Source organism: Epinephelus lanceolatus, chromosome 3, assembly GCF_041903045.1.
Source record: "Epinephelus lanceolatus isolate andai-2023 chromosome 3, ASM4190304v1, whole genome shotgun sequence".
NCBI lineage: Eukaryota > Metazoa > Chordata > Actinopteri > Perciformes > Serranidae > Epinephelus > Epinephelus lanceolatus.
In genome coordinates this window covers 31104630-31123745 of record NC_135736.1, presented here as the reverse complement: position 1 = coordinate 31123745, position 19116 = coordinate 31104630, and the positions used below count along the sequence as shown (strand labels likewise).

Below are 19116 nucleotides of genomic sequence, written 5' to 3'. Positions count from 1 at the left end.
TCACTGCAGAGTAACCGTTGCCAGGAAGTGACGTTGCCTAGTTACAAGGCACCATGTCACGCTGACAGCAGCCAGCTGGAGCCGCTAACGGAGATTTTGTTTTGCTTCTAACGCAGCTTTGCGTTTCATTTATTCGTCTTTTCAACGGAACACATCCTCTCCAAAGAGTTAAATGCAACTGTAACGTGAAACACTGTTTACCGGAAGCCCCTCCGCCAGGTAAGAGATTGATATCATAGGGCTAAAGTTAGCTAACCTAAACGTAAAACAGTTGGACTAAGTGAGCTAGCATACTTTAGTTAGCTATAAAGCTGGGTTGTGTTCAAGGTGTTAACGTGTTTCTCCTTCATGGTGTATGACGTGGTGAAAAGTGTCTTTAATGACAGTATCGTTCTTACAGCTTGTCTGTCCAAATCTCATGCTAAATTTGATAGTAACGCTAAGCTACAGATGCTACATTTAGATACATTCATAATGTTGTGGCTGAATACCGTATAAGTAAAACATTAAGTGGACCATGCTAATGTGTTTGCTACATTTAGCTCCTCAACAACAAATCATTTGCAATATTCCTCACATTTTTCCTAAACGTTTTCAAATCAATCTTGATGGAGTTGTGTGATGTATTTTCCCACAGCCACTGGTTTTCATTTCTGCCTTGATGGTTTCTCAGTAAATTGCCTAATTGAAATCTGTCTGAGATGTGTAATCCATCACACAGGACATCTGCATCAAATCCAAGTCACTTTTTTCCAGTATTACAGTATTGTTGTGTGGTAATGTAGGTTTTAAGTGCAGCTTGAAAAGTCCAAACTGGTATCTCACAATGATAATGTCACAAAATGAATACAGATTTTGATTTTCAAGAGTTTACTAACTGATTTTAATGTTGTATGGAACTGAATAAAACCTAATGGAAGAAAAAAATGTGTTCAATCTCTAAAACACATCATGAAAAATCTGAATTTGTAGCACATTGGTTAAAACATGAAAAACCATCAGCACAGTTCTTTGACCTATAGTAGCCTAATGTTGTGATGTAACGCTGCCTTGCAGGTCCAGCGTGTTGGCAATGTCTGCCATGTTCAGCCCAGGTGAACTAGAAGGTGAAGTGGATCATTCGTTTTTCGACAGTGACTGCGATGAACACAGTGTCAGTAAAGATGGAGGGGGAAAGGAGCGCCCACCACGACATGAGAGCCTACTTGCAAAACAGACAGAAAACACAAAAGGTGGCTTGTCCCCGAGGACTGATGGGCCAAAAAAACATGTGACAGCAGCTGACAACAACAGCAGCAGCAGAGCAGAAAGGAAGAAGGACATCTGTCAGTCAAAGGAAGAAGACAGGAGCAGGGTGTCTGGCGTATCTGTTGCATGTGCATCAGAAAAGGTCATCAGTAATAGCAGTGATAGTGAGGCAGACTCTAATATGCACTCTAACAGGTCCAAAGGAACACTCATGGCTTTGTTGACTGAGGCCAGAGAGTTTGATTATAAAGATGTGTACAGTCAGAGTCCAAATGAGTCTGAAGAGGAAACACCACCATCCAAACATTCAGGCTCAAAAGGGAGAAATAAACAGTCTCCTAAAAAACTGATAAGAAGTCGGCGCACCCGAACGCCATCCCCCACCTCAACCGAGAGCAGCGTAGACGCAGACTCGGAGCACTCCTGTAGCAGTAGCAATGGGAGAAGCAGTTGTGATTCCCCCGTCTTTCACAGGGCCAACAAACCTTCATCTCCTGGAGTGAGAAGGACCAGAGTGGGCTCAACAGGATCCCGGGAGGGGCCTATTGGCCGTACAGAGGAGTCAGAGGATACAGTGACAGATGTGAGCCCCCTCTCCTCTTCTGACTTTAGCCCTCTCCAGTCGTTGGACCTGAACAACACAGAGGCAGAAGAGGGTAGCCTGAAAGAGCAGCAGCAGCAGCAGCAGCAGCAGCAGCAGCAGCAGCAGCAGCAGCAGGAAAGAGTGCCCTCCAGTGGCCTCAGCAGCATACATCAAGATGAGGACTCAGATCAAGATGTAGACGACTGTGAGTAAAGTTGTCTGTCAGTTAATGCTTTGCTATTTGTTTTATACCAGGTTACTCACAAACCTTTTTGACTTGTCACCCCTTAAAATTAAGCAATATCTACCCCATCAAAAGTTAGGGCCTTGGTATGGACATGAGTTTTCAACAGTTTACAGGTAGAATGAAAAAGCTGGAAAAAAAATAAACCCATTAAAGGTAAAGTGTATAGTATTTATGGGAATGTATTGGCAGATTTGATATAACAATTATAACTATGTTTTCAATGGTTTATAATCACCAAGCAGCAATCTCTGGGGCTGAAAAATGAAGCCAACTCAAAAGTGCCAAAAACTGCAGTTCCAGGAGCCAGTCAGTCCCCAGCTTTAACAAATGTCCTTTTCACCAATTAGGCTCCCTCAGTTCAGAGGGTCAGCTCGGAAGTAAACTGGTCTTGCGCTATCCTGGAGGGAGGAACAGGAAGAACTACTCATTCACCAACGATGAGGTCCGACGCATAGATCGCGAGAACCAGCGTCTTCTTCGGGAGCTGTCCCGCCATTCTCCAGGGCCCAGACCAGGAAGTACAGCAAGAAAGAAAACCCACGTGGCCAGCAAGTCGCCTCATAATCGCCTCTCTCACAGTGCTCTTAACAGACAGCGGGAACAGCAACGCATTGAGAGGGAGAACCTGGTGAGTTTTGCCTTGTGTGGATTGATACTGTGATGTAAACACTGACCCATAAACCTTTATATAAGAATAGGTACTTCAGTCACTCGAATTCTTCAGTTTTCCTTTTTGCTTTTCAGTCAGTCCTCCTTAAATAAAGTTGGACATGACAGAATGTTTGCTTTAGGCTTGTGGTTCATGAAGCTCAGTGTTACTGATGTTAAGCTCATGCACACAGTGTTACAAACTGCACCTCTTCAGATCCACATGAGAATCAGCTTTTCTCTGATTCTCAGGTACCGGCTGCGTAGCACAATTGACCTGAAGAAGTTGATTCGAACCTTATCTGCTGTATACACTGCAGCAGTGGTGTCAGTTCTGGGGCAGTGTGAAAAGTGTGTTTTTGAGTTTCTAAGTGAATGTTATTCCCAAACAGTATATCATCTATCCACGAGTTCAAGTCAAACCCTCAGCTGAAACCTTTGTCACATGGCATTTATTCCTTTATTCCTGTCTGTCTCTACATTGACCTAATAACAAAGTAAAAGTTCCAATTAATCTTGAAACATATCTGTGGTGGTGAGTGTTCAAAATGCTAAAATAAAAAAAAAAAAAAGTATTAATTTAGTATTATGTAGTAGGTGATATTGGGGCTGCTGTGTCTCTAGACAGAAGTTCCAGATTTCTCATTTGTGTATTGCGTCTAACTTATGCCAACCATAGAAGACTCTGAAAAGACTTCGACAAAATTTTTTACAGACTTGAGTCTGACACCCTCTCACATAAAAAGACTGAATTTTGAGTCACACACTATAGGATTTTGAAAAGACTGGAGATTTTGCAGGGTCACTTTTTGCAAGAATACAACTAGATTCCTTTTGAAAAAAATTTTCCCATCCTGCACTTGGTGGAAAATATTACGGCAAACTCCCTTTAAGAAATCTGTCACATTAACAATTCTTAACAGCAGAACACTTAACTCTAGAGACACAGAATACAAGGCGTTATTTGTCAACAGTCAATTCAGCATGAGTATAATCTGTAAAGATAAACTATATTTGCAATATTATAATAATAATAAAATAATTACCATTATTGTCACAATCATACAATTGATTCTGTTTTTATAACTTAACTTTAGCCTGTGTGGTTTTCTGCAGTTAAATCCCTTATTCTAACAGGTATTTGCCTCCTAAAGTTTACATTTCTTTAAGGATACTAGTTAGTTGGGTTGAGTCAGTGTCAGACTAAGAGTGCCGCCCCTGAAAACAGACACGAATGGACATAGACAGATGGGAGCAGGTGGCAGGCCAGCAGCACCACAGAGTGACATTATAAGACCATTCAGCCTCTGCAACTTTAGCCTCTCACCTTGGATATTAACTCTGCTTGACCACTTGGTGGAACAAGCAAACAGCAGTGTTTAAAAATAAGAGGGAGAAAAATAATCAGGAAATTATAATAGGCAGCCAGTAGAGTGTTATCGCCTCCTGACAAGTGAAAACAGAAAAGTTGCATTCTTTTCTTCTCTGATATCATCACACACGTCTCTCATTGTTGCTGATTAGAGATTTTGGAATAATCCTGATTGATGTTTTTATCATTCTCATCTGTTTGCAGTCATTTTCAGGACAGACTGTTCTTTCTCTTTTGCGTCCATCTCTCTATGATGTCAGGAGTGCTCTTCACTCTCTCTATTATTAGAGTGAAGTAATTGAATCTGCTGTGTGATGAAGTGTCCACCCCACACATTACACATGTAAGACCCCCCGTTTGTCCTGCCCAAGTAGAACTACTTATGTGTATTTCAAGGTTGGTTAAAATACACAGTATATCTTCATTTCCTATCAAAAAAGTATATTGATGTAGAGGATTAGATTTAATTTGAAGAGATTTCAAATTACTCATATTTTGGATATGAAGTAGGTGATCAGCATGACTGCACTTAGAAGCCTGCAGTGCCTTTTTATGATCTCTGAGCTTTGTGAACTAAACAGCCTCTCGACTGTTGAGCTTTTTGCTATTTGCATTGCTTATGCGGAGGTTTTGCTTACTAAGAGATTTCTGCACAGCATGCATGTGGGAGTGTGACTGCATGTATGACATTCAGCCACTTGCCTGCACTGTGTTGCTCACGCTGCTGTGAATTACTACATATTTCTGTGAGTTCAGAATTTAATAAGGATTTGTAGAATTTCTTTTTCATTTCTGAGTCAAATACTTGTTTGTTTTGTGAAAGATACAAACTCCTCATAAATGTTTTATGGGGTTTTATATTTTGTGGGTGAAAAGCCAGAACAAATGTGATCAACTTATAATAAATGGTAGTGTTGACACAATACTGGGATTTCTAACTTTGATACAATGGGGGGGGGGGGGGGGGGGTAAATTTTCAATACCATTTTCAATGTCACCATTTTCAATGTCACATAAAAAAGTCACTGTAGTAAATGTTAATAATAGGACAGCAAGAAGGTGCAGCTGTATCGATACTCCGAAAAATTAGTACTGCAATTGTTCTTAATATTCAGAATCAATGCATATAGATAAATGGATATTTTTGACAACAGTGGTAAAGGGCTAAATCAACCAAATGCTAGAAAAAGTTTAACACTCACCTAAAACTGCTGCTGGCACAACACACACTGAGAGGAACTGAGTACTTAAAGAGCACATGACACACTTGTCTTTTCAAAACAATGGATAGTTTCCACAAGAAAATATTTGACACAGACCTCATATACTGCATATATGCCCACATTTTTCCAAGGTTAACCTGACTACTACCCTGGAAATTCACATTAAACCTGATGGCTTTAACAGTGTGTCAGGATAATTAGCATTTGCAGTATGATATTTGATCACTACTTACCTGGTAAAAAATGTCATTATGTGTCTTTAAGGCTTTCCTGAAGAGGCTGGAGTCCGTCAAGCCTACACCTGGCCTAAAGCGCTCAGAGCAACTGGAAGACTATCAACGACACATGGGATACCTGGGAGCTCCTTCGTACACTGTCTGTATGTCCACCACTAATAAAGAGAGGCCTTCCAGTAAGACACCCTCAGGTAGGTAACTTGGGTTTAGATCTAACAGTGTTTTACGGTGTTAGAAATGGGTTTATACCCAACATTTTAGAATGATGTTTAACATATTAAGACTATCTCTCTACCCAATTATGTATTATGTATGTATGGCAACACCACAGGGGCCTGAGGATGTGGGTTAGCACTTTAAGAGAAACCCACTTGTGAGATAACTGCACACCATAAAAGCACCTGTGCCCCCAACCCTCACTGAGTGTTTTTGATGCCACACGAGCAGTTTCGCACCAGCAGAGGTGTGTAGAGTTAATTTGCAGCAGCCTGCTGCTGTTTGCATGTGATGATTTATTCAAGGTAAACAAAGAGGACCAGCATGTGGCACTGTGCTGCGATGTTCCTCTCAAATTAAAGGCCGCAGATTTATGGGACATGTCTGAGCTGCTGCCTTCAGATGGCTGCAGAAATTTTATTAACAGAAGAAGATTTTCAGGCAGTAAAAAGCAGCTGTGGAAGACTGATGCGGGTAAGAATCACCCATTGATTTATACATCAGTATCGACTGATTGACTGATTTTCTTCTTGTCATTGTAAACCTTTCTGATGTTTACTTAAATAATGTTTGCTTGAATAATTTGAAATAATTTGTCTAGTTCAATTTTCAGCATTATTTCAAAATTTGCTGTCAAATTTGTTGAACCATTTGTCAACAGTAGAACCAGTTTCTTTACCAAATCTGATGAACACCATTGTCCTTATGCATGGTAATCAGAAAATGGGAAAAACATATTTTTCTGTCGTCCACACCAGCAGGACCCAGGCCAGCCAGTTCTGCCCACCACAGCTCCAGAGCAGTTTCCACCACCTCTGACTCCGGCAAAACACCCGCACCCAGGTCAAAAAAACTAAGTGCATCCCGACCGGCCTGGTGCTGAAAAAACACTGCCATTTTCAACGAAGCACATCGCTGGTTCCCTTTAGTGACATCTGTTGGTGTCCGTCCATCACAAACGGTTATGTTTTAAAGGTATGAAGCTTAAAGCAGCTTTTACATGCATGACTTCACCTGGCTTTTACTTACCTAAATCAGCTATTCAGTGATTTGTGTCGTCATGGTTATCAGATAAAATGAAGGTGGGCTTCTTTCTCTTTGATGCTGAAATATAGCAAATGGTCAGCTCAGACCTACTATAATGCATTCCAACAGTTCAGTTGTGGCTTCTGAATACTGCAGTAGCTCTACACAACAGTTATCTAGCTGTATATTTGTAAGGAATATGCTCTATACTTCAGCAGCCATATTGAAATTACAGACAATTAACTGTTTATGTGAGAGACCTTACCATTAAATCTGCATTTTATTTTTTGTTTGCCCTCGTTTCTCGTATTTGTACAATTTATGATGCACTAGAGAATGATGTTTATAAACATTAAATAAATGTATATGTATGTATATTATGTGCCTTATAAAATAAAGCTGCTTGTTCCAATAGTTAGAGGTGTGCTGTTTTACAACTGATGGACAGAAAATCTTTTTTTAATGCATTCTCTCCTAAAACATTCTTGAGCACATGCCACAATCGGTGGCCAGGGGAGTGGTTGTATATGAAACTACTCAATATTTCTGTGGTGCCTGTGACTTTGAATATTGCACATTATCAAACGGTTCTTTGCAAAACCAAAACTGCTGTGATACAAACCTCTCAGACTTTATGGTTATTGTTTGTCAGCAGTGGAGGTGTCAGGGTACAACTGGTGAAATCCCATGTATGAATCAATATTTGCCACAAACTCTACCACAAGTAAAAATCAGAGCGATGATGTCACTTTATAATATAAAGACAGAATCCTAATTACTGTGTTTTACCTGCAGTGTGCTCTTAAAAAAGCTTTTTCATTTAAGACATTTGACATGTCACAGAAGGAAAAGCACAGGTGTGAATAATAAAATGAATGACAGCTGAATTCTGTTTTACTGCTTCAGTTTTAGGGTCCTGGTGTTTTGCGTGGTGCCTCAGTGTCACACGAGGCACCACTTACACTAAACAGAACAACGGTTAGTACCATTAGTGACACCAGTACTTGTTTCATCCTACTGGTAAGGCAAAATGTCTGCTTTGAAAAAGGCCTGTTAAACTGCAGATGACAGGTTGCCATGTCAACAGTACATGCATGAAAAATAATGGACTGTGAGACTAATAAATCTTTATTTTTAATAAAATAATGTGTGAGGTGTCACAACGTAACAACACATGGGCCTCAGCAACTGCCTTACTAACTGACTCTGACATAGGATGGGTAGTGACGTCATCTTCTGCATCATTACAACATCTCAACTGAAACACTGGCTTGACTGTCACACTGAAAGACGTGTGTGTGCGTCGTAGATGGGATATATACAGATTTCTGAGGAGGCATGTTCACCCGGGTCAAGTATACCTACCTGTACATGCCCACATTGTAATTCACCACAAGCTGTTATCACTCTATCACAAGAATTAAGACTTAAAACAACGTGACAGGTTTCCTTGAGGACTGGGAGATTAGAAAGTTTATTATGTGAACTTCTTGATCTCGTCATACAGCACCAGCACAAAGGCACCACCCATGCCTCTGATCACGTTGGACCAGGCACCCTTGAAGAAGGCTCTTCCTCCCTCGTCTTTGAGGATCTTCCTCCAGCAGTCGATTGTGCCCGCGTACATGATGTCAGCTGTGGAAATGGGGACATGGATAGTGAGGCGTGATGCTCGTGGATTCGTGCGTAAAATGCAAATCCATCACTATAATAAGACATGGTTCCACTGAGTGAGGCTCACCTCCTTTGCGTCCGGACTGCATCATCATACGACGTCTGACGGTGTCGAAGGGGTATGAGATAATACCAGCTGCAGCGGTGACAGTCTGGGCGATCATCCAGCTGATGACGATGTGCGTGTTCTTGGGATCTGGCAGCATACCTGTGTGGGGGAGGAGTCAAGTCACCCGTGCATAACGAAATACTTAAAACACATGCGTTAAAACATGAGCAAAGTAACATGGAGCACATGTGCGCACCTTTAGCTGTGTCGAAGCATCCGAAGTAGGCCGCTCTGTAGATGATGATGCCCTGCACTGACACGTTGAATCCAAGGTACAGACCCCTGAGGCCATCGGTTTTGAAGATCTTGCTGATGCAGTTTCCGAGACCAGTGAACTCTCTCTCGGCTGCGCCCTTGCCGATGTCGGCAGCGAGCCTTGTTCTGGCGAAGTCGAGCGGGTAGACGAAGCACAGCGAAGTGGCACCAGCGGCGCCACCAGATGCGAGGTTACCGGCGAAGTAACGCCAGAATTGTGTTTTTTGATCCACACCACCGAGGAAGAGCTTCTTGTACTTGTCTTTGAAGGCGAAGTTGAGGGCTTGGGTGGGGAAGTAACGGATCACGTTGGCCAAGTTACCTCTCCAGAAGGAGAGGAAGCCCTGTTCCTTTGGGATCCTCACCACACAGTCTATGATTCCCTTGTACTGCTTATCAGCGGTGATCTGTTTGCTGGCATGCTGGACCTACAATTAAAGACAATTAAAGCACATTAAAAACACACACAATGTCCAACTACCTCAAGATATGATTAATTCTCTCATTGTTTTGCATTTCAATTTCAATAACTTATTGTATTTACACAGTCGGCCAGGCATTACTGTGTGTAGTTGTAGACCGACCAGCCTCCATGCACAGTGCTGTCATTTGAGAATCAGCCGTGGATTAGATTACATAGTTCAGGTTAAATTTAGCAATTCAATTCCACTAAATATTACCGCGGTCATCTGTTATATTGGAGAAAAGATGTACTCAATAAACACACCAAGGGGTCATAAACTACTATTGTGGCTATTTTATTGGCACATATCAGGAGGCCTGTCAGCATCGCCATCACAGCAGCAACACTGCAAAGTCCAGTGCGTAAAACCATCTCCACTTTGACGCAGATCCTCTCACGTGCCCCCTGACATTATGCACCCCAGCATATGAACTTACACAGTGCACACTTGGACTTTCTTTTAATTAGAAAATTATTCCAGATATACATTTATATATTTGGTTTATCAGTAAAACGACATTTACGCACACTTTACGCATAAAAGAATGAACATGCGGCCATGCTTTAGGCAACAGCTGGTTCAATTATTTTACCTGCAGCAACAACTTGACTCTCTCAATGGGAGCGACAGCTGTTTTGGAGATGGCAGCGGCAATGCCACCTGCCAGAAAGTCCTTCAGGAAACTAATCACCGCGTCCGACATGGTTGGATCCTCCTTGTGCCGATGTGAGACCTTTGACTGCTCTGAACCTCACCAAGGTCCTCAGGGAAACCCAACGCCCCTCAAAGTGGACGAGCCCCCCCCCATCTGTCCTAATATATCAGCGCCATTTATCGCGAGAATTTTGAGTGACGGATTGGGATTTTGTCAAACAGATAAACGAGGCTGGATAAACTTCCGAGGTTGAAGTGCAAGACGTGCGCCATGTTCCTGAAATTGGGGAATGCGAAGCCGGGGACGTTTAAAGGACATAATATGCATAGTTTGATTATGATTAAAACATAAATTTATTTGTAATCTAATCTAATCCTAATCGTGGTAAAGCATTTTACCTTAAATCCTGCTGGCCCCAGCCTCCTCATCCATAATACAAACATACACTTGTGGTTCAAGTGTTTCCAGAGGCCTTAAAATAAAGAAAAGTGTATTATGTAGTGCATCTCAGCTGTGGTGCACTCTTTACTATCTTCCTGCAGAGTACAGACCATTTTTAACATTTCATAGCAGAGGTGTGGTATGACCCTGGCATAAAAAGACAGTGACTTAATTTCTCTCATTTTTTGAACACATCAATATGCTTTATGCTACTAAAGAAAATATAGAGTTAGAGCCTATTTTCATTAGTATAAGGGGGGTGCCACTTTAGATTGAAATACAACCTGTTGATTCTGGGTCAGAGGTCGAATGGATGGGAGACTTAGAGGACAGAGAGTATTCAGCTAAATCACCACCAACAACTTGCTTTTATTTCATTTTATTATATTTTATTTTAGGCTGGACTTTTCTTCTCAGCTCACTGACAGTTTTGCTGCACATTTACTTTTGGCACCTGTTGAAACCCCGCGTCAAGCCAGCACGAGGTAGGACGGGGAGTAGGAACGGAAAACGGAAATTTTGCTTTCAAAATAAGATGCAACCAGCACCCCCCAAAAGCAACGACATGATTTAAGCCAAGTTTGCTTTACTCTGTCGCACCGGAAGTGTTATTCCGGCTGACTTGACATCACAAATGCCACGTGCAGATACGCAGAACTGACACGAAAACGCAATATGATCCAAAGCAATATGAACGGAGCCAAGATGCCTGAGAGACGCAGGACATCCAGTCCAACAGTGTGGCTGCATTCAGAGACTGCTTCATTCATGTGGGGATATCAAATACAGCCAATTTGCAGTGACACATTTTCTGGTGACCAGAAGCACAACAAAGATTTTTTTTTTTTAAATAAAAACAAAAAATGTAGGTCTTTACAAACAAAATCGGCTTCATCAAGTCATTTTTTTGTAATTCATATAACGCCATATTATAAAAATTATCTCAGATCACATTTATTTTTATTACATTTTATTTTAATTGATTTGACAAGATGTGAAAAAAGGTAGAGAAAGGGGGGATACAAAGCAGAATACAAACAAACAGACATAAGTATAGAAATAATTCAAAATGTCCGGATTGCCCTGTTTCTCGAAAGCTAATCATCTCTGTGACATAGGCAGTTACTCAGTTTCTTGCATCTTGTCATTGACATGTCAACACTGTCCATTTCTCCTTAGTCTGTGGGTTAACAGTTCCATATCATGTATTTTGTTCACAATTTTCCATCAGTCATCTCATACACAGATCAGGTCTATAAAAATTCAATATTTCAAACCATATCTCACGTCAAAAAAATCATCATAGCAGTGTCAAATGTAAAATCCAGATTTTAAGAAAAAGATGAAGCTTCACAAAATTGCAAACATGTATTGAATTAAACTAAAATGAGAATACATTAAAATGAAGTTTTTGAGGTTTCACCCTCCTCAGGACTGTGACTGCCATCTCATGACCACTGGATGGCGCTGCTTGACTGTGTTCACTCATAGGCAAACTTATAAGTTTCAAAGTTTCCTAGCAGGATAATGGAAAGATGATAACTTCAATAATGATGATGGTGATGATGTTAAAATTATTACAAAGACCAATACTAATTATGATATGTAAAAACTACTCTGCCTACATAAATGTTGTACTCTCCCAAAGTTGCTCTGTGATGAGACCTCACTAATTCTTATGACATAACTGTAGTTTGTTTTTTATAGATTATGTTTCCACTATATATTAATTTCTGAAGAAGATTTAACTGGGATGTCAGAGCCTAACAGTGTTAGAAGAAAGCAGTGACCTTTCTTCCAGATCTGTAGTTGTTGCTTATCTGAATCTCTCAGTTTGTGGTCCATGCTGCTGTATTGTGCTCTCTAGAATCGTCAGTGGGTGGCACTAGAGAGCTGAGTCACATTAAAGAGCATCGATCACATCCCCACAGTGCAAATGTGGTACCCAGTGAAACAGGTGCTTTTACTCATTTACTCCACTCTCCACTCACAACAATACAAATAATGCACCACTTTACTTGTTACCCATGGGGAAATATTCTTGAGTAGCCCCCACCAGCCAGGTCAGAGGTCAGGCTCAGCTGCAACCTCAGAGCTGGGTCGGGATTCAGCATCTTGTTCACTTCAGCCCTTCGGTTAGGCAGGTGCTCGCTGACACAGGGGCTTGCAGCTGCTTTTAGGCGAGTAAGAGTCATAGTTTTTTCAGCTTCTTGGTAAATCAGTTTCTCTGATTCACATATTTGTCCTCTGAAGCATCTTCATCCTGAGTTGTGCACCATTATTTAAATTTACAGACATTACTTATGCAGCTTTCAATCTTATTTGGCAACATGACATATACTTCTTAAATTCTCTGCATTGTCATTACAGATTTTATGATTATAGACTCAGAGTTTTTTAATCAACAGTTGCTCATGTATTAATTATCATCTAGAAATATCTGGTAACTATGTTCTTGAATGGAACAGATCAGAAAATTAGCCCCTCATATTGTTTTCAGAAAAAAACGTAACTTCTTCTTTCGTGCCGTTGAGAATCTTTTTGTTCTATTATTTAAATCTGATCTAGATTTGCAAAAGTCGTTGCTCAGTAACCTCGGATCTCGGAGATGGAAGGAGGGGTCGTGGAGGGGGTGTGGGCTTGGATTTGCATTTTGAGTATGAAGAGCTGCAGGTGTCAGACAGTTCGACCCCCCGCCACACACATAAACATGCATCCACAAAGCCGTTACGCACAGTTCCAATACAGTCACTGATTTTATCTGTGAAGCAGCACCAGTGACGAGCATCTTATTATTCCTCTGGTCCCCTACCGTATTAGACATTAGATCTTAGACCAGTAGAGACTCAAAGATAATGGAGATTATGAGTGTCAGACAGGGTTAAAACCAGAGCTATTAGGGTCAGAACTCACCAGCATGGGACCACTGGTTGCTTCTGACTCCAGCATGTGACTCAGACTGAATTTCAGGGTAGGGTTTAATTCCTCTGTAAGCCATGATTTAGAAACACATTGTTAAAACAGAGATTAGTTAGTAGGTTTTCACTGATGCAACACATTTGTAACCAAAATCCTGCCTGTGTAATACCTTATAATATTAGAACTTTTCATCAAGACATGTCCACTTAAAATTATTTTTTTCAAATTTGTCTCCATACCAAGTGCACCATTCTGTGCTGATGTTGTTTTATATTTTTCTTATTGTGAAGAAATTCCATGTAAAGACCAATATCAACAATGTATTAGTGTCTCTACCCAAACCCACTGGTTCCTATTGAAGACATAAATGTTCAAAAATGGCTCATAGATTTATAGTTTTACTTTTTTTAAAAAAGGCTGACCAATTTCCTAAAGCAGCTGGTCACTGTAGTTTTACAGACACATTACTCAGACAAGAGTTAATAGTCCATTTTGGTGGGGACTATTTTCTGCTGCAGATTAATACACATTTGGTAGTGAGTATGTAAAGGAGCAGCGTGTTGGATGTACTGGCATCTAGTGGTGAGGATTGCAAATAGCAATCAGCTGAAACTTTTCGGGTGTGTCAAGCATGAACTCGTGGTTAGATTTCCTTCAGTGTTGATTGTTCAGGAGGTTTTTACCTGGAGCTGAATTATCCGAAGAGGTCTCCTCCTCTCCAAAACAAATGGACCAGGTGATTAAAAGTGTTAGAATACTAGATACTGTATGCAGTTTCAAGTGACAAATAAGTGTTTCTCTGATACTTTTTGGCTAGTCACACTAGGCCCGCTAGCCCAGCACCTGCTAATATGTGCTCACCTTTTTTCTCTTGTAACTTAAGATCACGATATATAGGAGATTTTTATTGTTTATAAGGAGCCAAACTATTTGCAGAGTTCTTTTTCTCTCCAAAACAAAATTTAAACTGGTAAAAACACTGACTAAAGCAGTTTCGCGTTAAAAACAAATCAGTGTTTTTTGATGCTGCTTGTTGAGGAGGGGCTGCTAACTATGAAGGCTGCCAAGAAAAAGTGAATGGCCCTATCTAGAGCCAGTGTTTGGTTTGTCCATGCTAAGCTACTGTATAAACATGGCGGTGCAACTTGGCAATCTCCTTGGACAAGGACCTGTTTCCTATGTAGATATAAACAGCTCATTCTAAGGTAGCAAAAACACAACAATTCTTATTTTCAGGTGATTATACACTAAAGAAAACATACTTATTACATCACATTAATGTCTGCCAATATATCCCCCTAAATCTTACATACTGGACTTTTAAGACAGCATGGGAGACTGAATAATAAACTACCAGTGCCCATGTCCATTATAATGAATGAACATGTCACCCATTTCAGCAGTAGTAGTTCACTGGTGTTTTTAATTGTTTCCAGCCAGTGGTGAAGCTTACGGCACAGAGGCTACACACAAACAAAAAATAAAAGAATTCTAGCCTGACCCTTTAAAAGATGTAACACTACAGCCTCAATAGAAACTTGGACTTTTAATATACACAAGTAAACACTCTGTACTACATATTTTTTTTTCTTGATGTATACAGTAATACAAGCAGTGTTATCCAGCACATAACAACAGGGCTACACGTCAACAAAAGCTCAGCTCCCTCCTGAAAGCAGATCATGTTGGCTGTTTATTCCCTCACAATGCTCGATCCCATGAGTCTCCCCTTTAAAGTCAAAATGTTAATACAATCCTCTTGCCTCGGATCCAACAGGCTGGGATGCACACTGTGTATCGCTGAGCAGACTTAGAGCCTGAGCTCTCCAGGGCCCCTCTTCTTCTCTTTGGTGCCATTATTGGCTGTTGGCCTGTTTTCATTAATGTTAAGGAGGCTGACAATATGAGTGAAAAGCACGCGTGTGAGACTGTGTGTAAAAACAGTGAGACAGCATCACGCAGCTGACGTTTCTCAGCCACAGTCAGGGCAGTGCCCACAGCAGAGCAGCCAAGGTGGACAATCACACAGACATATTAACACACTGCTGTGGAGAACCAGGAGAAATCCCCATGACCAATCAGGAAGACCTGGAGACACACAGTCAGTGGGGGACGTAGGGATGGACATGGCGGGAGTGGGGGTGGAGGGTGAGAGACACAGAGGCTGAGGCAGCAAGGTTCATGAGAAAGAGGGGTGGGGTGAAAATGAAGACTGGGAGAATATAAGAGAAGAACACGTTGGTTTAGTGCCACAAACACCGGTGGAAACACCGGGTTGGGTCGGCAGTGGTCGGCAGTTTGGCAGCTGTCTTGGTGTCAAGCCATCCACCATCCCCTCAACCTCCTGATGACAAAATCAGCTCATATACTACATCACTGTAGAAATGTGACATATGTGCATGTATGAAACGTACTTATCTGTGACTTGCAGAATCACATAATGAGAACATTTTCTTCTGGTGACTGGGCTGGGGGCTGAACAAATTTGAGTCCACTGTCTATTGCTGTTTCGTTGTGATCATGTGTGCGCAACATGACTGTTTTTTAAATTCACCAACAGGTGTCCTTGTATAGTTATCATCTAAAAAGTATCCAATAACAATTTGCATGGCAGGCTAGACTCAGCATAGTGTAGTATGCAGGTCTAAACATACCACAGTCCCCAGTACGACTAAAAAAAATCTGCCTATGACTTTACTGCATATTTCTCAATAACAACAATGGTCACAGCGGCACCATGGTTTCAGCTCAGTTTAGTGGCAGGATTTTACAAATGTTTCCAAATGTCTAGATTTTTATTTGAAGATGCATTTTAATCCAAGAACTAATAGTGATGTTGTGGAATATTTGCTAGACATCTTAGTTGTAGTATGCATAAACTACACTACGCTCCCACTCAGAGTCTGTGTCTTAAATCACTCCTTATTTACTAGGTAGTGCACTATATTTACTCTCCTCCCATTTTATTTGAGTCTCCTAACTCTGAGTGTGAAATTTATTCTAGTGCCCTCAAAATTTGTACAATGGAATAGGAAGTAGTGGTCATGGCATGCACACTACTTTCTGCTAATGATCCTGAAATGCGATGTGTTCCATTTCATTGATAAGACTTAGTCTAATCAATGAAATGGAACACATTGCAAGAATTAGTCTTTTTTGTAGGGAGTAGTGAATGATTGAACTAAGGCGTGAGACACCCAGAATTCAGACACTTAAACAAAATAGTGAACAGTTTATATAATACAGTACATTTCTGTGACCTTTTTACTGATAACCAAGCTAGCTATTAGCAGTCTGAGGCTAATGTGTTGCCGATACAAAAGTCTAGGTAACTGTTAATTTACAGTTGGTCTCTTACCCTTTTAGACTCAGCGTTTACTATATTAGTTCCCGTGTTGTACTACCTCTGGGGAATTCAACAGCTAATCTGTACTTTTGTGAATCCATATTTCTTGTCACTGTGCTAATTTATATTTACAGTACCTGTGGTGCAATTCTGTTTCTGTGTAGACTGTCCCTGCCCTGACAACCCAATGGCCATAAAAAAAATGCTGGCTACATACTTTTTTTCTGCAAACCATTTATACCTTACATTTGCATGTTATTATTTAGCAGTGACACTGAAACTTTACATTTCAACAATGCTGTGGTTTAGGTTTAGGCACAAAAACAACTTGGGTACGACTTGTAGAATGGCGGTGTTTTGGCTTAAAATACCCAGTTGCAGGGGCACAATCCTGCTGGAAAAGCAGCAGTGTCTGGGTAAAAACAATTGCTTGTCATGGCACTATTCCCACTGGGAAAACCACAACAGGTTACTAAAAAACAACCCCGTTTCGAGGCTGAAAAGTCATCCACCACCCCCTTCACCTACTGATAATATTGTAACTTAACATAGAATAGCATAGGCTTTAAGTGTTGTAGTTTGAGGTCGCTGTTGTTAAAGTTTGGTAGTTTCCAAGGTTCAAAAGTGTCACACTGTTTAAACTTCAGATCTGAAGTTGGGACAGAGAAGCAGCAGTGCAGACAGCCCCCGCACAGATTAACTTCTCTAAATTGGATAAATTAGACAAAGTAAACTTTGCTCACAGTCCATTTTGGGGGGTTTAGGAAGAGAATAATCAGGATTAGTCCAAATAGGGGAAAGAGAGACTGATCGTATGTGACATGCTCTCTCCATTAATAACTTCTGCATGATGTTTTACACCGTTTCTCTTTACAAACTTAAATTTTAGTTTTTCTGTCCGTTTTTTTAGTGTTCAGTTTGGGGCTTATTTCTGTAAATAAATCAAATAAATCATCATCACATCACGTTCATTGGATATGACAGTGCTTTAAGAAGCAAAATTAGCTGACAACCATTGAATACATCTTTCTTATGAGTTTTTTTCTTGTGTTGTTAAGTTGCTTTCTCCACCATCTGTTCAAAAGCCTCCCACAAAATTAGTTTTGTGAACTCAGGTATTATCATTGCATCAAACTGTAGTTATCCAGATAAAGTATTAGAGTTTAAGCAAACGGTATATGACAGAATTAATGAACTGCTACCAGTTAAATGATGTAATTCTTGTGTATCCTAAATATCAGCACCAGTTGCATGAATGTAAATGGAGCCATGGGAGTTTGTAACAACCCCCACAACACACCGTGAAGCCTGAACAAAAACTCTCATTTCTTTGCGTTGACATTTCGGTCCCCTTTACCTTCCTCTACCTTGTTTTCTTTACACCAAAATGTAGAGAATTTTTAAATAGCGGCACTCATCTCTCACTCGTGATGAAAGAATTCCACTTGGACCGGCGGTCACTCAAGACAAACTAATCAATTCAGAGGAGTAATATATTTGTAGCACCCTCAAGATGATGGTCCCTCTCACACAAGTGTGTGGACTTCATTCATCCATTCTTCCTTCTGCTCAGAAAGACAACAACCTCTTCAAACCTCAAGACCATTTAAAATGGATTTCGAACCCTCTTAACAGCCCCAAGTCCCAAATTAGTGGGGTCATTTTAGCCGTGAAATAATCTCATCTGGAATTAGAGTGTGTAATGAGGAAGACTTTGTCACACAGCTTGTAAGGAGTTTAACCTGTAGTGTCTCTTGTGTAATAGTCCTGGTATGTAAATGTATTTACATGATAAAATGTATTTATCATGCACATTATGCTGTAGAGAGGTCATTCTTCCTTGTTGAGAGGACTTCTTTAATGTTCGTCTCTCAAAGAAAAAAGAGGATGACTTCACCCAATTAAACAACAGGAAGGCTCTATAGACTGAACATTTTGTGTTGCAGTTTCTTCTTATCTTTACAACAAATAATTCTCAGAAAATATCGCTCATGTCTGTTATCATTAGGGTATAATGGTACTTCAAAATCTTTTGAATAGAATTTAAAATAAGCACAACTGCAGCATGAAGTGAAACCTGCCGCCTTAAATTAAGAGTTTGTGACAAATACTTCAGCCTCAATAATTATTTAATAGTTGAATCAATACCCCTCTGACTCAGAATCAATAAACACTGATTTATGACAGTGCTGTTGTTTTGGCTTGCAGTGTATTCCATGGAATACATGTAGTTTTGCCAACCCAGTCGCCAGAAAAAATGCTTCTGCAAACCACGAATACATTACATCTGTAAATTATGTGGCAGATATGTTAAAACATTTCAGCAATGCTGTGATTAATGTGGCTTGTTTAGGCACAACAATCACTTGGTTACAGCTAAGAAAAGATCGTGTTTGTGCCCAAAATATCCAGTTTTGGTGCCACAATCCTTGCAGGAAATGTTATGGAAAAAAC

At 40.5% G+C, this 19116-nt stretch overlaps 2 protein-coding genes across 3 annotated transcripts; one reads left to right on the top strand and one right to left on the bottom strand.

The window, feature by feature from the left end:
- Positions 1 to 80: 80 nt before the first annotated feature.
- On the top strand, positions 81 to 7213 carry cfap97 (cilia and flagella associated protein 97). 2 transcript variants are annotated; one of them, XM_033624696.2, is made up of 5 exons: positions 81 to 219; positions 1057 to 2036; positions 2426 to 2706; positions 5586 to 5748; positions 6535 to 7213. In XM_033624696.2, the coding sequence occupies exons 2-5, from the start codon at positions 1073 to 1075 to the stop codon at positions 6654 to 6656; spliced, it is 1530 nt and encodes a 509-aa protein (XP_033480587.2). In that variant the 5' UTR covers positions 81 to 219; positions 1057 to 1072; the 3' UTR covers positions 6657 to 7213. The 2 variants fall into 2 exon arrangements, with proteins under 2 accessions (XP_033480587.2, XP_033480586.2); XM_033624695.2 differs by having other exon boundaries at positions 6532 to 7213.
- A 701-nt stretch (positions 7214 to 7914) lies between these two features.
- slc25a4 (solute carrier family 25 member 4) lies at positions 7915 to 10106 on the bottom strand. Its single transcript, XM_033624697.2, has 4 exons — positions 9894 to 10106; positions 8779 to 9265; positions 8541 to 8681; positions 7915 to 8434 (listed from the first exon to the last, which is right to left on the bottom strand). The coding sequence occupies exons 1-4, from the start codon at positions 10002 to 10004 to the stop codon at positions 8277 to 8279; spliced, it is 897 nt and encodes a 298-aa protein (XP_033480588.1). The 5' UTR covers positions 10005 to 10106; the 3' UTR covers positions 7915 to 8276.
- Positions 10107 to 19116: the final 9010 nt, after the last annotated feature.

Bases quoted from the DNA above. Each gene is read 5' to 3' on its own strand.
- cfap97 (XM_033624695.2), top strand. From the start codon at position 1,073: ATGTCTGCCATGTTCAGCCCAGGTGAACTAGAAGGTGAAGTGGATCAT. The intron at 2,037-2,425 runs GTGAGTAAAGTT...TTCACCAATTAG, and splicing joins AGATCAAGATGTAGACGACT to GCTCCCTCAGTTCAGAGGGT. The intron at 2,707-5,585 runs GTGAGTTTTGCC...TGTGTCTTTAAG, and splicing joins GCATTGAGAGGGAGAACCTG to GCTTTCCTGAAGAGGCTGGA.
- slc25a4 (XM_033624697.2), bottom strand. From the start codon at position 10,004: ATGTCGGACGCGGTGATTAGTTTCCTGAAGGACTTTCTGGCAGGTGGC. The intron at 8,682-8,778 runs GTGCGCACATGT...TCCCCCACACAG, and splicing joins ATGCTTCGACACAGCTAAAG to GTATGCTGCCAGATCCCAAG. The intron at 8,435-8,540 runs GTGAGCCTCACT...CCATTTCCACAG, and splicing joins GCAGTCCGGACGCAAAGGAG to CTGACATCATGTACGCGGGC.